Source organism: Oncorhynchus masou, chromosome 28 (assembly GCF_036934945.1).
Source record: "Oncorhynchus masou masou isolate Uvic2021 chromosome 28, UVic_Omas_1.1, whole genome shotgun sequence".
In the NCBI taxonomy this organism is placed as follows: Eukaryota; Metazoa; Chordata; class Actinopteri; order Salmoniformes; family Salmonidae; genus Oncorhynchus; species Oncorhynchus masou.
Window position 1 is genome coordinate 51,582,874 of NC_088239.1, and position 17,725 is coordinate 51,600,598.

General features: G+C 42.1%; 3 protein-coding genes across 3 annotated transcripts; 2 read left to right on the forward strand and 1 right to left on the reverse strand.

Annotated features, from left to right (window-relative positions):
- Nucleotides 1–1,651: 1,651 nt before the first annotated feature.
- Nucleotides 1,652–3,236, forward strand: LOC135517832 (chemerin-like receptor 1). Its single transcript, XM_064942474.1, has 2 exons — nucleotides 1,652–1,712; nucleotides 1,863–3,236. Exon 2 carries the CDS (start codon nucleotides 1,904–1,906, stop codon nucleotides 2,921–2,923), a length of 1,020 nt encoding a protein of 339 aa, XP_064798546.1. The 5' UTR covers nucleotides 1,652–1,712; nucleotides 1,863–1,903; the 3' UTR covers nucleotides 2,924–3,236.
- An 8,562-nt stretch (nucleotides 3,237–11,798) lies between these two features.
- rnf185 (ring finger protein 185) lies at nucleotides 11,799–15,090 on the forward strand. Its single transcript, XM_064942482.1, has 7 exons — nucleotides 11,799–11,948; nucleotides 12,231–12,453; nucleotides 12,753–12,771; nucleotides 12,940–13,052; nucleotides 13,175–13,229; nucleotides 13,625–13,742; nucleotides 13,903–15,090. The coding sequence occupies exons 2-7, from the start codon at nucleotides 12,278–12,280 to the stop codon at nucleotides 13,998–14,000; spliced, it is 579 nt and encodes a 192-aa protein (XP_064798554.1). The 5' UTR covers nucleotides 11,799–11,948; nucleotides 12,231–12,277; the 3' UTR covers nucleotides 14,001–15,090.
- A 68-nt stretch (nucleotides 15,091–15,158) lies between these two features.
- Nucleotides 15,159–17,076, reverse strand: LOC135517835 (uncharacterized). Its single transcript, XM_064942480.1, has 2 exons — nucleotides 16,893–17,076; nucleotides 15,159–16,248 (listed from the first exon to the last, which is right to left on the reverse strand). Exons 1-2 carry the CDS (start codon nucleotides 17,020–17,022, stop codon nucleotides 15,479–15,481), a joined length of 900 nt encoding a protein of 299 aa, XP_064798552.1. The 5' UTR covers nucleotides 17,023–17,076; the 3' UTR covers nucleotides 15,159–15,478.
- Between the last annotated feature and the right edge of the window lie 649 nt (nucleotides 17,077–17,725).

Consider the following 17,725-nt stretch of genomic DNA (forward strand, 5'->3'; position numbering starts at 1 on the left):
TGACCCTTCTTTTTCAAGACCTCTGCAATCCGCCCTGGCATGCTGTCAATTAACTTCTGGGCCACATCCTGACTGATGGCAGCCCATTCTTGCATAATCAATGCTTGGAGTTTGTCAGAATTTGTGGGTTTTTGTTTGTCCACCCGCCTTTTGAAGATTGACCACAAGTTCTCAATGGGATTAAGGTCTGGGGAGTTTCCTGGCCATGGACTCAAAATATCGATGTTTTGTTCCCCGAGCCACTTAGTTATGACTTTTCCTTATGGCTGGAAAAGGCATTGTTTGTCACCAAACTGTTCCTGGATGGTTGGGAGAAGTTGCTCTCGGAGGATGTGTTGGTACCATTCTTTATTCATGGCTGTGTTCTTAGGCAAAATTGTGAGTGAGTGAGCTCCCTTGGTTGAGAAGCAACCCCACACATGAATGGTTTCAGGATGCCTTACTGTTGGCATAACAAAGGACTGATGGTAGCGCTCACCTTGTCTTCTCCGGACAAGCTTTTTTCCAGATGCCCCAAACAATCGGAAAGGGGATTCATCAGAGAACATGACTTTACCTCAGTCCTCAGCATTACAATCCCTGTACCTTTTGCAGAATATCAGTCTGTCCCTGATGTTTTTCCCTGAGAGAAGTGGCTTCTTTGCTGCCCTTCTTGACACCAGGCCATCCTCCAAAAGTCTTCACCTCACTGTGCGTGCAGATGCACTCACACCTGCCTGCTGCCATTCCTGAGCAAGCTCTGTACTGGTGGTGCCCCAATCCCGCAGCTGAATCAACTTTAGGAGACAGTCCTGGCGCTTGCTGCACTATCTTGGGCGCCCTGAAGCCTTCTTCACAACAATTGAACCGCTCTCCTTGAAGTTCTTGATGATCCGATAAATGGTTGATTTAGGTGCAATCTTACTGGCAGCAATATCCTTGCCTGTGAAGCCCTTTTTGTGCAAAGCACTGATAACGGCACGCGTTTCCTTGCAGGTAACCATGGTTGACAGAGGAAGAACAATGATTCCAAGCACCACCCTCCTTTTGAAGCTTCCAGTCTGTTATTCGAACTCAATCAGCATGACAGAGTGATCTCCAGCCTTGTCCTCGTCAACACACACCTGTGTTAATGAGAGAATCCCTGACATGATGTCAGCTGGTCCTTTTGTGGCAGGGCTGAAATGCAGTGGAAATGTTTTTTGGGGGATTCAGTACATTTGCATGGCAAAGAGGGACTTTCAATTCATCTGATCACTCTTCATAACATTCTGGAGTATATGCAAATTGCCATCATACAAACTGAGGCAGCAGACTTTTTGAAAATGAATATTTGTGTCATTCTCAAAACTTTTGGCCACGACTGTATAGCTGAACACAAGATTACTACAAACGCGTGCTGAGGCGGGCATGCCCTGAGCTCGTGTAGTGATTGCTACTTGGTACGCTACTGAAGCGAAATTGGAGCTGGGGAGCAGGCTGATGCTCCAGCCTTTGGGAATCTCGATCCACGCTCCAGTCAAATTGGGCACGCTCTGCTCCGCTCCACTCACATACTCTGGTGTGATGTGGAACTTCAAACTCAGAACCCATCTAGGTTCCTCATTCCTTTATGTTGTTGTGACTTACAATGAAAGAAGAAGTGAGGCATTGCTCCAGCCGCAGGGGTATTTAAACTCAGAGAACACTCTCAGTAGGCTGTAATAGCTGTTGTCATTTCACACTGACACAAGGTGAGTCTTTTACTTTACACCTTTTTATGTCATAGTGCTCAGTTCTGAAGTTTGACAAAAGGCACATAATGAGAAGTTATTTGAGCACATGACTAGCTGTAATTGTATGCTTTCAATGTGTTGGCTGATCATTTGTGCGTAAATCAACAGGACGTTTTAGGAGTCTTTGACTAGAAAAGTCTTACAGTAACATGGAGGATTTTGACTATACAGAATATGGAGAAGATTATACTGCCTACAATGAAACATATGAAAACACCTCTGTGAGTGGCTCAGTGACTTTCAACCATCCCAGGTCCTTTTCAGTGGAAACTGTAATCAATATCCTTATATCACTACTGGGTCTCAGTGGCAATGCTATAGTAATTTGGATCTCTGGCTTCAAGATGAGGACATCGGTCAACACTACTTGGTACCTCAGTCTGGCCATCTCAGACTTTCTGTTCTGTGTCTGTCTGCCCTTTAACATTGTATACATGGTCACCTCACACTGGCCCTTTGGGCTGGTCATGTGTAAGTTGACCTCCTCCGCTATGTTCCTCAACATGTTCAGCAGTGTCTTCCTGCTGGTTCTGATCAGTGTTGACCGCTGCGTGTCAATCACTTTTCCTGTCTGGGCTCAGAACAACCGGACCATACCCAGAGCATCCGGAGTGGTCGTCCTCGTGTGGGCCCTCTCTGCTGCCCTGACTGTACCCTCACTGGTCTACCGCCAGACCAAAACACACGGGGCTGATACACTGTGCTATACTGATTATCAGTCTGGGCACAAGGCAGTGGCTCTGAGTCGATTTGTCTGTGGCTTTGTGATTCCTCTTTTGATTATAGTCTTCTGCTACTCAGTTATCTTTGTGCAGCTCAGGAGTCGTCCCATGAAATCCACTAAACCTGTCAAGGTAATGACTGTCCTCATTGTGTCCTTCTTCGTTTGCTGGGTGCCCTATCACACTTTTGTCCTGTTGGAGTTGAACTTGGGGAATCACAGCCTTGAGATGCTCTTCACTTGGCTGAAGGTGGGCAGCACAATGGCTGCAGCAAACAGTTTCCTTAACCCCATACTGTACGTGTTAATGGGTCATGACTTTCGGCAAACCCTAAAGAGGTCTGTTCTGTGGAAGATAGAAAATGCAATGGCAGAAGATGGACGTACAGGTGGACGTAACCTCTCAAAGTCTGGGTCTTTTGAGAGTAAAGCTTTCACACACGTCTGAGGTTTAAGATTGTGTCATTTTATTGACGTTTTTTGTAAGTTTGTAACGATGGTACCTTTTTTGCACTGCTTCTATAGATGTTATTTGATTTGTAATGTATTAATTCAAAGTGTTACTGTGTAAATATGAGTTTCAATGGATATCAAAAGGCGTGTCTGATTACAATCTGTTACATTAGTTCTATACAATTAGTTGTTAAAGTTATGGACTCTTATGTTTTCTTAAAGTATCTACTGAACAAGAAATATAAACGCAACATGTAAAGTGTTGGACCCATGTTTCATGAGCTGAAATAAAAGATCCCAGAAATGTTCCATAAGCATAAAAAGCTTATTTCTCTCAAATGTTGTGCACAAATTTGTTTACAACCATGTTAGTAAGCATTTCTCCTTTGCTAAGATAATCCATCCACCTGAAAGGTGTGGCATATCAAGAAGCTGATGATACAGTATGATCATTACACAGGTACACCTTGTGCTGGGGATAATAAAATGACACTTTAAAATGTTTAGTTTTGTCACATAACACCATGCCACAGATTCCTTACATTTAGAGGGAGTGTGCAATTGACATGCTGACTACAGGAATGTCCACCAGAGCTGTTGCCAGAAAATGTCATGTTCATTTCTCTACCATAAGCTGCCTCCAACATTGTATTAGAGAATTTTTCCAGTGTGTCCAACCGGCCTCAAAACCACAGACCATGTGTAACCACGCCAGCCTAGTACCTCCACATCCGGCTTCTTCACCTGCGGGATCGTCTGAGACCAGCCACTTGGCCAGCTGATGAAACTGAGGAGTATTTCTGTCTTTAATAAAGCCCTTTTGTGGGGAAAAACTCATTCTGAATGGCTGGGCCTGGCTCTCCAGTGGGTGTATGTATGCCCTTCCAGGCCCACCCTTGGCTGTGCCCCTGCCCAGTCATGTGAAATCAATAGATTATGGAGGGCCTAATTTATTTATTTCAATTGACTGATTTCCTTATATGAACTCAGTAAAATCATTGAAATTGTTGCATGTTGCGTTTATAGTTATGTTCAGTATCTTTGGGTAACAAAAAAAAGAACCATTCCACAATTAAGCAACTGTGTGCTACAACATGTGATAGTTCAAGAACTGGGGTTGTGCAATGACTGAAAATAATGTCATGATTCATAGGAAAAGGTTGAGGTTAAAAACGTTCAAATAGATTTATCCTAGGCATCCTTTTCACCTTTTCCTCTCCACAAAGCGAGGGGGTTAAATCCAACATGGCCTCCATACCTGCGATAGAACTCAAGCATCAGGGCTTTGTAGGGGTTGCGGATCATTAGAATGCTGGAGTCAAGGCATGAATCGCCTCCCTGCCACTCATGGGTCTTTATGCAGATAGTTCTGCCATTGCACCAATAATCTCTCTCTCATTTGAAACATGTTAAAGGGGACCTTTCAGTATTTTACAACTTAAAGTTAGTCACAAAATGGACAGTGGGCCGTTGACTCAACTGGTGTGGTGGGGTGTTCATAGGTCAATTTAATAAGCCTGCTCGTTGGGTTTTTACTTTTGCCGTAGAGGGGACCATCAAAGTAGTAGCTGCCAGTGTAGAATCCTGTGGCCAATTCTATCAGGTGATGTGCCTAGGTGTTTCCTGTCCCTGGGAAGCTGGCTCATGCCATTTTTGACCGACAGAGCAGGAAACACCTGTCCATGCAGCAGCTGCTTGAACAGGAACAGACAAGCTTTGGTCCTGGATTGCGAGATTAGCTAAAGTGTAATATTCGACCAGTGTAAAGCAGAAGTAGAAATCAGCACAGATGATGACCTAACTACATATTGAAACATGGGGCATCTGCAGAACAACAAAACAAATACCTAAGAGGAAGTCAGTACCCTGTTCCCACCAATGATGCAGTGCATGGGGGCTTTTGGGGGAAACGAAAGTCCCTAAATAAACATCACAAGTCACTCACCACCACTCAGCAAACAAGCTTGTATAATAATGGCGTGATGTTGTGCAAAGTGAAAATGACAGCTTGGAACTGATGTTGCGTATAATATATATATATTTTTGTACGACCCTACTGGAATACTCACCCTTGATTCGAGTCTTACACCATGAAGTAGCCCTGAGTGCCACAGTGCTCCAGCTCTTCTCCAGGGCAACTCTGCAGACACATCTCTTCATCCTCCTGCTCATGCAGGGGAACAAGAATGTAGGGTAACCAGAAAGGCACCACTGACCCCCAAGAACAGCCAGAGACAACACCTAGGGGAGGACACAAACTTCAGGTTCAACTGAGTGACAAGATTTGATGTCGATAATGAAGACACTTTGAGGAGGTTTTCTGTTAACTGAATTCATTTTCCATTTAAAATAGAATGGAGATAGAGGTTTCCTGACGTGATCAGTGCAGAAATCCCCAAATGGAGGATGTCAACAGCCTCTGTTACGTTCACTGGCTTCTTGTCTCTATTCGTCTGTGTAGAGAGAGAATGGGTTAACTAGTGGATTAACATTATCAACAATATGCGCAGAAAAAATAAACAATTCACTATATCCAACAGTGTCCGGAGCTGATGATGCTCTGGTCCCCCTCGCAGTCCATGTTACAGTTAGTCTCTGAGGCATTAGGGGCCTGGACCTTAAGGCCACAATAACACTCAGCTCCAAATTCCAGCCCTGCATACAGGTAGCCTCTGATGCAGAGGACACCAGCATGTATTACTTTCACCCCTGGGTATACTGACAAGAGAGCTTAAAAAAGGCATTGAAATCACAAAGAGGCCATCACTACAAGTAGGGAACCATTGAATAGTTGTTACTTGGTGATGAGGTAGTAGTAGTAGAGCACAACCCTATGGAAAATGTGAATGCATCAGTTGTATTATTGAGTGAGTGAGTGAGTGAGTGAGTGAGTGAATGAGTGAGTGAGTGAGTGAGTGAGTGAGTGAGTGAGTGAGTGAGTGAGTGAGTGAGTGACTGACTGAGTGACTGAGTGACTGAGCACGTGGGATTTCTGTTTATTTCTCCCTCCTTACCACTGGAAAGACAGTGACCTACTGTACCTTCCAGCACAGTTGTTCTGACATTGGAGGACTGCTATTTTCTTGTCATCGAAGAAAGACACCCCTCTAAGGGTCCTCTTCTGTGAATTGTCAATGTAGCAACCAGGAGGATGGACAGCAGGAGATAATCTAAAAAACAAATACTTGTCAACACAAAAACTGAGGTTGTGTATTTCCACTAGGATAACCCGTCCTTCTCCTTTGGTCTGACACTCACCAAGGTACACTACATAACCAAAAGTATGTGGACACCTGCTTGTTGAACATCTCATTCCAACATCATGGGCATTCATATGGAGTTGGTCCCCCCTTTGCTGCTGTAACAGCCTCCACTCTTTTACAAAAACTCCCTAGAAAGGCGGAGGGAACCTAGGAAGAAACCCAGAGAGGAACCAGGCTCTAAGAGTTGACCAGTCCTCTTCTGGTGCTTGGTGGAGATTATAAATGTACATGGGCATTAAGGCCATATCCTTCTTCAAGATATCGTTCAAGCGTTCATAGATGACTAGCAGGGTCAAAGACTAATCACAGTGGGTATAGATGGTCAGCACCTCAGGAATAAATGTCAGTTGGCTTTTCATAGCCAATCATTAAGAGGTCGAAACAGCAGGTGCGGGAGAGAGAGAGAGCTGTCTCTGATCAACTCTCTCGTTATCTCTCTCAGAACAATCTTCTTGTCTCTAACCTGACAGGCTGGTGGGTCACTCAACCAAGACTTCTCTTCTCTGTGTCACGGAGACTCTCTGCATTGCCAAAGCTGACTCTCTCTCCTCTGTTCTCATCCTTCTAGATCTATCTGCTGCCTTCGACACCCTGAACCATCATACCCTCCTCTCCACCCTCTCAGGGCTGGGAGTCACAGGCTCTGTACACACTCAGGCCGCTCTTACCAGGTGACGTGTAGAGGACCTGTGTCTGCACCACATACTCTCACTATTGGTGTCCCCCAGGGCTTCGTTCTAGGCCCTCTCCTCTTCTCTCTATGCACCACGTCACTGGCTCTATCATATCTATCCTCACATGGTCTCTCTTATCATCGCTATGCAGATGACACTCTACTGCTACTTTTCTCCTTCCCACCTTCTGACACACCCCTATGGGAAGGCAGCTCCCGCTCCGGCCAGTACAAGCTCTTCTCTGGCCTGGTACCCCAATGATGGAACCAGCTTCCCCCTGAAGCTAGGACAGAAGAGTCGCTGCACATCTTCCAAAAGCACCTGAAACCCTACATCTTCAAAGAGAATCTGAAATAATCCCCCTCCTTACCTCTTTTTTAAATTTCACCTTTATTTAACCAGGTAGGCCAGTTGAGAACAAGTTCTCATTTACAACTGCGACCTGGCAAAGATAAAGCAAAGCAGTGCGACAAAAACAACACAGAGTTACACATTAACAAAAGTACAGTCAATAACACAAAATAAATGAAAAATAGAAAAATCTATGTACAGTGTGTGCAAATGTAGAAGAGTAGGGAAGCAGGCAATAAATAGGCCATAGAGGCAAAGCTAATTACAATTTAGCATTAATACTGGAGTGATAGATGTGCAGATGATAATGTGCAAGTAGAGATACTGGGGTGCAAAAGAGCAAAAATATAAATAACATATGGGGATGAGGTAGTTGGATGTGCTATTTACAGATTGGCTGTGTATAGGTACAGTGATCGGTAAACTGCTCTCCAGCCAACGAGAGCATACAGGTCGCAGTGGTGGGTGCTGATGCTTAAAGTTAGAGAGGGAGATATAAGACTCCAGTTTCAGTCATTTTTGCAGTTCGTTCCAATCATTGGCAGCAGAGAACTGGAAGAAAGGCGGCCAAAGGGGCTGTTGGCTTTGGGGATGACCAGTGAAATATACCTGCTGGAGCGCGTGCTACGGGTGGGTGTTGCTATGGTGACCAGTGAGCTGTGTTAAGGTGGAGCTTTACCTAGCAAAGACTTATAGATGACCTGGAGCCAGTGGGTTTAGGGACGTATATGTAGTGAGGGCCAGCCAACGAGAGCATACAGGTCGCAGTGGTGGGTGCTATATGACTACATCCAGTTTGCCGAGTGACTACATCCAGTTTGCCGAGTGGAGTGTTGGCTATCTCAATCCCCCCCCCCCCCTAACAAAATAATAAGAATACAATAATAAACACTTGCACCCTTTCTGGCTCTGACTTAACTGATTTATTGAGGAAACGTGTACTTACTATGCCTGTGATATGTGCTTGTCAAATCAAATCACCGATTACAACATGTGTAGACCATACTGTGAAACGCTTACTTACATACAAGCCCTTAACCAACAATGCAGTTTTAAGAAAAATACCTTAAAAAAGTTAGAAAAAAAGTAACATAATTAAAGAGCAGCAGTAAAATAACAATAGTGAGGCAATATAAAGGGGGTACCAGTACAGTATATAGTTGAAGTCGGAAGTTTACATACACCTTTGCCAAATACATTTACACTCAGGTTTTCACAATTCCTGACATTTAATCCTAGTAAAAATTCCCAGTCTTAGGTCAGTTAGGATCACCACTCTTAGGGATGGCGAACCGCTAGCGGGACACTTTTCGACAACATCCGGAGAAATTGGAGCGCACCAAATTCAAATTACAAAATGTCAGAATAATAGTTGAGAGAATTATTTATTTGAGCTTTTATTTCTTTCATCACATTCCCAGCGGGTCAGAAGTTTACATACACTCAATTATTATTTGGTAGCATTGCCTTTAAATTGTTTAACTTGGGTCAAATGTTTCGGGTAGCCTTCCACAACCTTCCCACAATAGGTTGGGTGAATTTTGGCCCATTCCTCCTGACAGAGCTGGTGTAACTGAGTCAGGTTTGTAGACCTCCTTGCTCACACATACCTTTTCAGTTCTGCCCACACATTTTCTATGGGATTGAGGTCAGAGCTTTGTGATGGCCACTCCAATACCTTGTCCTTAAGCCATTTTGCCACAACTTTGTAAGTATGCTTGGGGTTATTGTCCATTTGGAAGACCCAATTGCGACCAAGCTTTAACTTCCTGACTGACATCTTGAGATGTTGCTTCAATATATCCACATAATTTTCATTCCTTGTGATGCCATCTATTTTGTGAAGTGCACCAGTCCCTCCTGCAGCAAAGCACCCTCACAACATAATGCTGCTACCTCTGTGCTTCACGGTTGAAATGTTGTTGTTCTACTTGCAAGCATCCCCCTTTTTCCTCCAAACATAACAATGGTTATTATGGCCAAACAATTATATTTTTGTTTCACCAGACCAGAGGACATTTCTCCAAAAAGTATAATCTTCGTCCCCATGTGCAGTTGCAAACCGCAGTCTGGCTTTTTTTATGCCAGTTTTGGAGCAGTGGCTTCTTCCTAGCCGAGCGGCCTTTCAGGTTATGTCGATATAGGACTTGTTTTACTGTGGATGTAGATACTTTTGTACCTGTTTCATCCAACGATTCATCGATTTCTAGTTCAGATTTGGCTGCTAAGACTTTTGCCATATTTCTTTGAGAAAATGCCTCACCCAGTTCATCATCAATCCATGGAGATTGATGAACCTCAACTGTACTCTTTCTTACTGGTGCATGATGGTCCATTACCTCAGTGAGCAAATCAATAAAACATTATGTAGAATGATTTAAATCATCCTCTAGATAAATCAGCGCCCAGGGTACAGCAGCCAAATCATTTTGAAATAGCTCATGATTAAATGTTTTTAAATTTCTCTTGACCACAATCCTAGGGGGTTTATTTGGAACCATGGTGTTCATGGTTATGGTCACAATCTTATGGTCTGTCCAGCCCACTGGCATTGATTTGGCTTTTAAGCATTGCAATGGTATATTACAGAAGATCAGATCAATGCATGTGTCTGAATGATGAGCCAACTTAGTTGATGATCTGGTAGCGTCATTAACCATTTGTTTCAAACCACAGTTCTCCGCATATCTCATCAATTTAGTTCTATTTTAATTATTATGATCCTTCCAATTTATATTAAAATCACCCAAGATAAATCATTCTCTGTTACTATCTGTGGCCTGGTCAAACCCAGTGCATAAGTCATCCATATAGGACACCTTAGAGCTAGGAGGTCTATAAACACATCCTACCAAAATTACGTTAACTACTTCAGTTGGCTGATTTCACCAAAACGTAAATGTAATATAACCTATTCTAGGAGACTTTTGTTTGTGTATGACCTTTATTAATTGTTCACTTCTTTGTCAACAATGTCAGGTACAAGTAGGGTTGACTGGGGCCTTCAGTAAGTAAGGCACAGGGGTTAAGAAATCATTTTTACATTACAGATATAAAATCCAACTGTGACCATGGTAAAGTTAACTACATTATTTTAGTTGGCTGCTTTGAGCAAAACCAGTATGTTATATATCGTATTCTGAGAGCCTAGTGTGTGAACTATGTGGAATATTTTTGGACACTTCCCTGAAAACAGGTACAAACAGGAAGTGCAATATGAGTCTGTCGGGTCTTCACTCTGAATGGCAATGGAGGCTTTGGTGGTCCACACAACAAAGAAGCAGGTGATCCTTCCAGTAATGTGGAGCTGACTTTGGATTTAGGGATTTAGCGTTGTAGTCTTCGGCCGGGTACAGGTACTCCACTGACTGCACCTGGTTGGGCACGGCTGGCTTCCTCCACTCACATTCCACAGCCGTACGGCCAATATTGTGGACCACCAAAATAGGCTGCATGGCTACACTTATGAGCTCCATGTGTGTCACCCTGCAACACACGTTGGAAATGATTTTTGGAAAGATTGTCATCTTTTTGAGTGCTACACTATATAAATAAAGTTTGATTTGATTGATGACATTACAGCTGTGGAATATTTAATCAACTGTATTTTTCACATGAGGACAAGTGCAGTTTTTTCATTAACTTTTCATTGATTGCTTGGGATTTTATCACTTGACATATCAATCATATAGTGGGAAAGATCCTATAAATCAAGGCTGAATGCATGTACCACACCGAAAAAAATAAATACTGTGCCTTTGAAGATTTGTCTCTGGTCATGAAACAACAATACAGGCTTGATGTCTTAACAGTCAATTCTGAATATCAATAGATTTTTAGATTCATTCTCATCAATGACAACATTCTAGAACTGAGTTGTAAGTCATATAAGTCTGATATTCAGGATAATCTGGTTAATGATTATATCATTAAGTGGCTCTTGTAGAATGACAGCTTTATAGAACACACTGTATTTACAAGATGCTCAAACTTAACTTAATAGCTTCACTCACCGACACAGGATAAACTTTATCCCTCATGCTGGCCCTGACCAAACTGGTAAATTGCCCCTCACTATAGCTGCACTTTTCCACATGTTCAGACTATAGTGGTCTTTTCCCCTTTTAATACACTTATGCTCATCCTTAAATGCCATAAAGTCTGAAATAAACAAGTCGACACACTGTACAAACAATTATCTAGGCTAAGTATTAAATTATGTTTTGATCTATTGCTCTACTAGAAAAACGATGTCCCGAGTTTCCGACTTCGAATTCCGAATGGGATGACGGTTAAACATTGTTTTTCCCTGTCGGAACTAGTTTTTTTTATTTTTTTATTCACAGTTGTTTTCAATGCACTTAAATCAGTAGTCCCTGATGGCTGTGGTAACTATTGACGACACCCGCACTAGGCTATAACGTACACATTTATTATTTTTTTTAAACCTTAATTTAAGGTTAGACATACGGTTAGCAGTGTGGTTAGGGTAAGGTTTAAAATCCGATTTTAAGAAAAATTGTAGAAAGGGTGGCTGTGGTGACGACCTGGGGCTAGGGCAACCAATCTGTATCCCTAATCACCACACAACTTCCGGATAATACAGTGACGCAATCATCTGAAACTAAAGTGGAATTTAACTTGGCAACTTGAGTAAATAGGTGGCGTTCTATATAGCTAGGTAGATAACTCTACCCACGACACAGAGGATTTGTTTGATGAAAGCAAGGAGGTAGTCAATTGTATTTGTATGTTGATATAGCTAGCTAGCTAGCTATGTAACGTTAGCTAAACCAATAGCACATTATTCTATCTTAGCTTTAGCATACATGTTTTGCTAAACTAGCTAGCCACTGGATCTATCTGCTGCGTCAGTCTATTTGGTAACGTTACTAACGTCGCTGGAGAAATGTTGAGTAACAGTTATCTGAACATTTCGCTATTGCAACCTAATTCAACTACGGAACTATCGATTGTCATATGTTTGGATTCATTATCACATGCTAATTTACAGGCAAGGGGGTCGGCTACTTTCGTCACCTCACTCTACATCCTGAAACAATGGCTAGCGCTGCCCCTCCACCAGCAGCTGCCACGACTGCCACTGAGAACCCCATCCCCGGCTCCAGCAGCTCGACAGCGGGGGAGGGTGGTAACCAGGACAGCACATTCGAATGCAACATCTGCCTGGACACCTCCAAGGATGCAGTGATCAGTCTGTGTGGGCATCTCTTTTGGTAAGCACCCTCTTGTCTTGACACTGTTCTGTATTTGAGATTGAGGGACATTCATCCTTATTATCTGGTCGCCTGTACTCGGTAAAGGGTCTCGTTCACAATTAAATAGAGTAATTTAATATATCTCTTTGGTCTTATTTCACATGTCATGTTAGTTGTATATGGGGAAATGTTATTGATGCCATTTTTAGCTTTCGTAGTGCAATCCTCAGATGTCAGGATGAGATACTATGGCTTGACTGTCATCTAATTATTCTTCCCCCCCATCCCTTACCTTCCCTGTCCCCTTGCACATCTAGTTGGCCCTGCTTACATCAGGTAAGGCAGTTGATACCTAATTTCTTTTACACAACCACTGTTATGATCAGCTGTCACTTGACCCTATCTCAAGGGATACTTTACTGCTTCTCTGAATGTATCATGTGATCTTAACCAGGGTCTAACCAGGTCTGAATTGCCCCCCCTCCCCCTCCCATGTTTATGCAGTGGTTGGAGACCAGACCTAACAGACAAGTGTGTCCAGTATGCAAAGCAGGCATCAGTCGAGAGAAAGTCATCCCACTATATGGCAGGGGAAGTACGGGCCAACAGGACCCAAGGTGGGTTGATGCACTCAATAAATTAAAGCAAGACGCACAGTTTTCATACATTCCTCAGTTATCTACTCTGAATTCCACATCCCAAACTACTGCTGTAAACAACTAATCTCTCATTGTTATAGGGAGCGAACACCTCCTCGACCACAAGGACAGAGGCCAGAGCCTGAAAATCGTGGTGTAAGTTTTCAGACTGTAATTATTTTTGCAAGAATGTGAGCAAAGTTCAATCCAGATTGTTCTACTGTGTACCACCTGTTTGCAATGTTGACTGCTGTATTGCACTACCCATTCATGATGAAACTATTACATGGTATTGTGTAGTTGCTGTAGTGCAAACCTGCCCATAGCCTAATTCATTAGCAGAATTACCTTTTCCACTGGGACCTATTAAGCTCTATCTGATGAGTAAGAGAGAGAGGCTCTTTATTTGACCCCTTGAGAATGACAACACGGCACTAACGATTGCGTCACCTCTCCCTCAAAATCAAGTTTTTTTTTGTATATATTGAATAGTAATGTTATAACCCTATCAATGCAATGTTACTGTAAAGTTCTCTTTCTTCCCATTACAGGGATTTCAGGGTTTTGGTTTTGGAGATGGAGGATTCCAGATGTCTTTTGGCATTGGTGCCTTTCCATTTGGCATTTTTGCTACGGCTTTTAACATCAATGATGGAAGACCACCCCCAGGTACTTTAGTTCTGCAGGCATTCTGTATTGTAACAATGTTTGATCAAAATGTGATTATAGTGAATGGCCCCCTCTACCTTGAAAAGCAGTTGTTCACCTGTTAAAGTAATCTCTCTCAACGTGTCTTCCCCCCCCCACACACACACACACACACACATAGCTGCCCCTGGAACCCCTCAGCACATGGATGAACAGTTCCTGTCTCGACTCTTTCTATTTGTTGCTCTGGTGATCATGTTTTGGCTGCTAATCGCATAAATGTCTGAGCAGCCAGGACCAAGGCTCAAGTTGGACAGTTGTTTGCAGATACTTGTTTGATTTTTGTCCTTTTCCACATTTAAGTATTGTCCTCTAGACTTGACAAGCTATTGATTTCATTTCAGTAATCAATATCACTACTGTTTGATTACACCTGTACTATGAATCCTACAGAAGTCTGAAATGGTTTTTTTTTTGTTCGAACAATGGCCCTGCCTCTCATTTCCATCAAGGTTATTGTGTTTTTATTAGACATTTTAAGTGTACCAGGTTGGCAATATAGAACCAGATACTAAAAGAAAGATGGTAAATGTAAGCTACCAGATGTATCCTCTGTGCTTCTATGGATATAGATTACAAGTGGTATGTCCTGTTTCTAAACTAAATATGATATATAAATTCAGGAAGAGGTGTATCATTGGTGATACTTTAAAATTGACACAACAATTGCCTTTTGGGTACTACTACCAGTATGAAGCCATATAAACAATACAGTGGTGCATTTTTATATGTGGTGTTAGCAGGGGAATAGTCGTGAAGAGCCGTATTGGTATGGTTTTAAGTTATTTAATACGATACCAGTATGTCCTCGGTTGCGCTAGGAGCGATTTGGTAAGACTATTTCTTATGTTTCAGAAAATAAGTGAATAAAGTATCTTAAGGTTACAATATTTGAAGGATGAAAGTTGAGACAATTTTAAAGGAGTTATTTTTTTATTGAATGATACTGTCATTGTCTGCCACTTGTAAGACTATTATTTAGTCTGAAAAATGTAGAATTCTAATGCAATGCTTCTATAGCATACATAGTAAAGAACTTGGGAAAAAATATGCAAAAGGTATAAAATTGATTTAGTTTTCTTCAACCTGACACAACTAACAAGATGACGGTCATGATAATATGCATGAGTAACTGATGCAGTTATTTGAGTAATCCCTCTAATTTCTATTTCATTTTTTGTCTTGTTTAGAACTTTTACTCATTTATTCTAAAATAAATATAGTAAAATATAGAGTGGATTATTATAATAACAATGGATGGTTAGAATAGCATTAACATCTGTAATAAAGACTTTGTACCATATCCTGAGAGATCTTCACCTAAACATTAATTTCACCTTTTATATGGGTTGTCAATGTGTTTCTCGTCAGGCTTTGATCACTCAATTTCAGACAAACATTCAAAATTAGAAACAGAATAACAGCCCATTTTATTTTCAATTGGGTTAATTAAGAACTTGCATTCACAACAGCAAAATTAGACGATCATCTATAAAAATGTAAAAAGTTATTTTTTGCACCTCTATGATACCACCAAAAATGTGATATTCCAAAAACAGAACATGAATAACTTGCCTATTCATGTGCATGAGGAGAGAGATTTAAAAATATATATTTTAGAAAAAGATTGTTTCGGTCAAAATTAAAAAAAAAACATAAACCTGAGAACAACCCGTCGACCCTACAATATGAATGAGTTATGATGTCTCTTGATCTGGCAGTTCTTTGGACACCATCACTGGTGGTTCATTGACAGTCACTGGCTGATCCATACTAAACTCGGCCTCATACATAATCTGTTGGATCTTAATTTTGGTCTCGCATCTTTTTTGTGGGGTTAGCCTCTTCAAAGCAGGAACGAAGCTGAGGAGTAACATCTCATCCTCGTCACACTGCCAGATAGGGATCGTGGAATCTGATCTGTGATCTTTCTCTTTGGCCAGCAGCATCCTGTTCTTAGCGGAGCGCTTAGAGGGAGTGCTTGAGGAACATGGTGAAGCAGGTTGTCTTGTCTGAGGCCTCTCCTTGGTTGCGTAAATTGATGACTGGAGCACTGCGGATGTCTGGGGCCCTGGGGACATCTGGGCGCCTGGTGGACACTTTCCCAGAAAAGACAGTTCGGCGCCTTGTTGCCCTGGGGACAGCTGGGTCACAAAAGCTAGCTGTGACATGGTGCCAACCTGGGTGCTAGGGGTTTTCATGTCGTTCACCAGGGCTGTGTTGAGTGTCTTGACAGGTATTATTTCACTCTGTGCGCTTTTATTGATTGTATCAGGGCTTTCCAGGTTGGCAGGGGCCACATTGCTGTTTCTTGGTTTAATGAATGGTTGAAGAAAGATCAGACTTTGTCTGTATTTCCATCGGCTTGGAGCGAGCTCCCCTGTCTCCTCCTTACTCCTCTTCTCCTGTCTTACTTCCTTGAAGTATCGGTCTCTCAGATTCTTCCATTTCCTTTTGCACTCTTCAGCTAAAGGGATAAATAAATATAGAATAATCATACTCAAAATAATATATTGTTTTATGCATTGGATATCGAACATGAAGCATTCTAAAGTGGTATGAATATAACTATTTTTTTATATATATTTTTTCTTCAGATAACGTTAGAGGTGATTGTCTCTATCCCATCGGGTTCATACTTATAAACTGTAAATAGAAGGATCTACCATTGGAGTTGGTACTAATTTGCAGTGCTCTCCATTTCATGTCAAAATGTCGACAGGCTGGCTACTTGACATTTGTTCTATCAGTGATTAATTGGTAGCTAAAGTCATTCATGAGCGGAAAATACGATGCCTCAAGTGACGCTACTTGTGTCTCATCGCGCGGTGGGGAACGGAGAAGAAAAATCCATCCCTGTGCGGCAGTGACTGCCGTCTGCGCTGATCTCACGAATTCGTCGCCGCTGCCTCCCCATTGACTACAATGCGGTTCTTGCAGTGAGGTGCTGTTAAAACTCACCGTACTCATATGCTACTCACGTGATTTAAAACAGATATAATATAAACAAACTTGAAAAAAAGTCAGCTTGCTTACAACTAATGTTAGCTAGCTAAAACATTTGCATTAATGTGACTTGATAATTTGTAGAAATAAGCTACCAAAGCTCACCTGGAAGAGCTGTCAATGAGCTTATTTTCCCCCAAGCAAGTGATCTTGTGTCACCATTGCGGTAATCTGGCAAAGTTGTATTATACAGCTCAGGAAAATTAAAAACAGACAATATCAACTTTTCGTCCATCTTGACTTCTTGACATACGCGGAAGCGACGGTCTCCCGCCTTTCCGCCTGTGTGGCGCGTGGTTACGTCAAAGCGGTATGTACTGTACAGAATATCGCCAGCGGATCCGCTGCCGCATATGCGTGTCCCTGCGCTACCTGTCTCCCTTTATCTGTCATATGCCTACTCATCACAAGAGGGCAGTACAATCTCGTGTTCTGAATACTTAGAGAGAGGACACAACCAAAGGATTTGGCAGCATGATATACCATCTCTGGGACACCTGTCCTGAAGGTGGGCTCATCAGTGTCAACCTAACTCTCAAATATAAATAATTGACCAGACATTAGTCCTAGGCTATAGCTAAGCAAATTATTATATTAGATGAAGTGCAAACAGGCTAGCGGAAAATCGGTGCTCATGTTTTGTCTCATTTCATGCAGCAGTAGCCTATTATTTCCATAAAAAAAAAAAATCTGATTGTGTCATATGACAACTGGCATATCAGCCCAGACATTAGTGGAGCTACAGGAAAGTCCACCAGAGCTGTTGCCAGAGAGTGTAATGTTAATTTCTCTACTATAAACTGCCTCCAACGTCGTTTTAGAGAATTTTGCTGTATGTCCAACTGACCTAACAACCGCAGACCACATGTAAACACGCCAGAACCTCCACATCCGGCTTCTTCACCTGCGGGATCGTCTGAGACCAACCAGTCGGACAG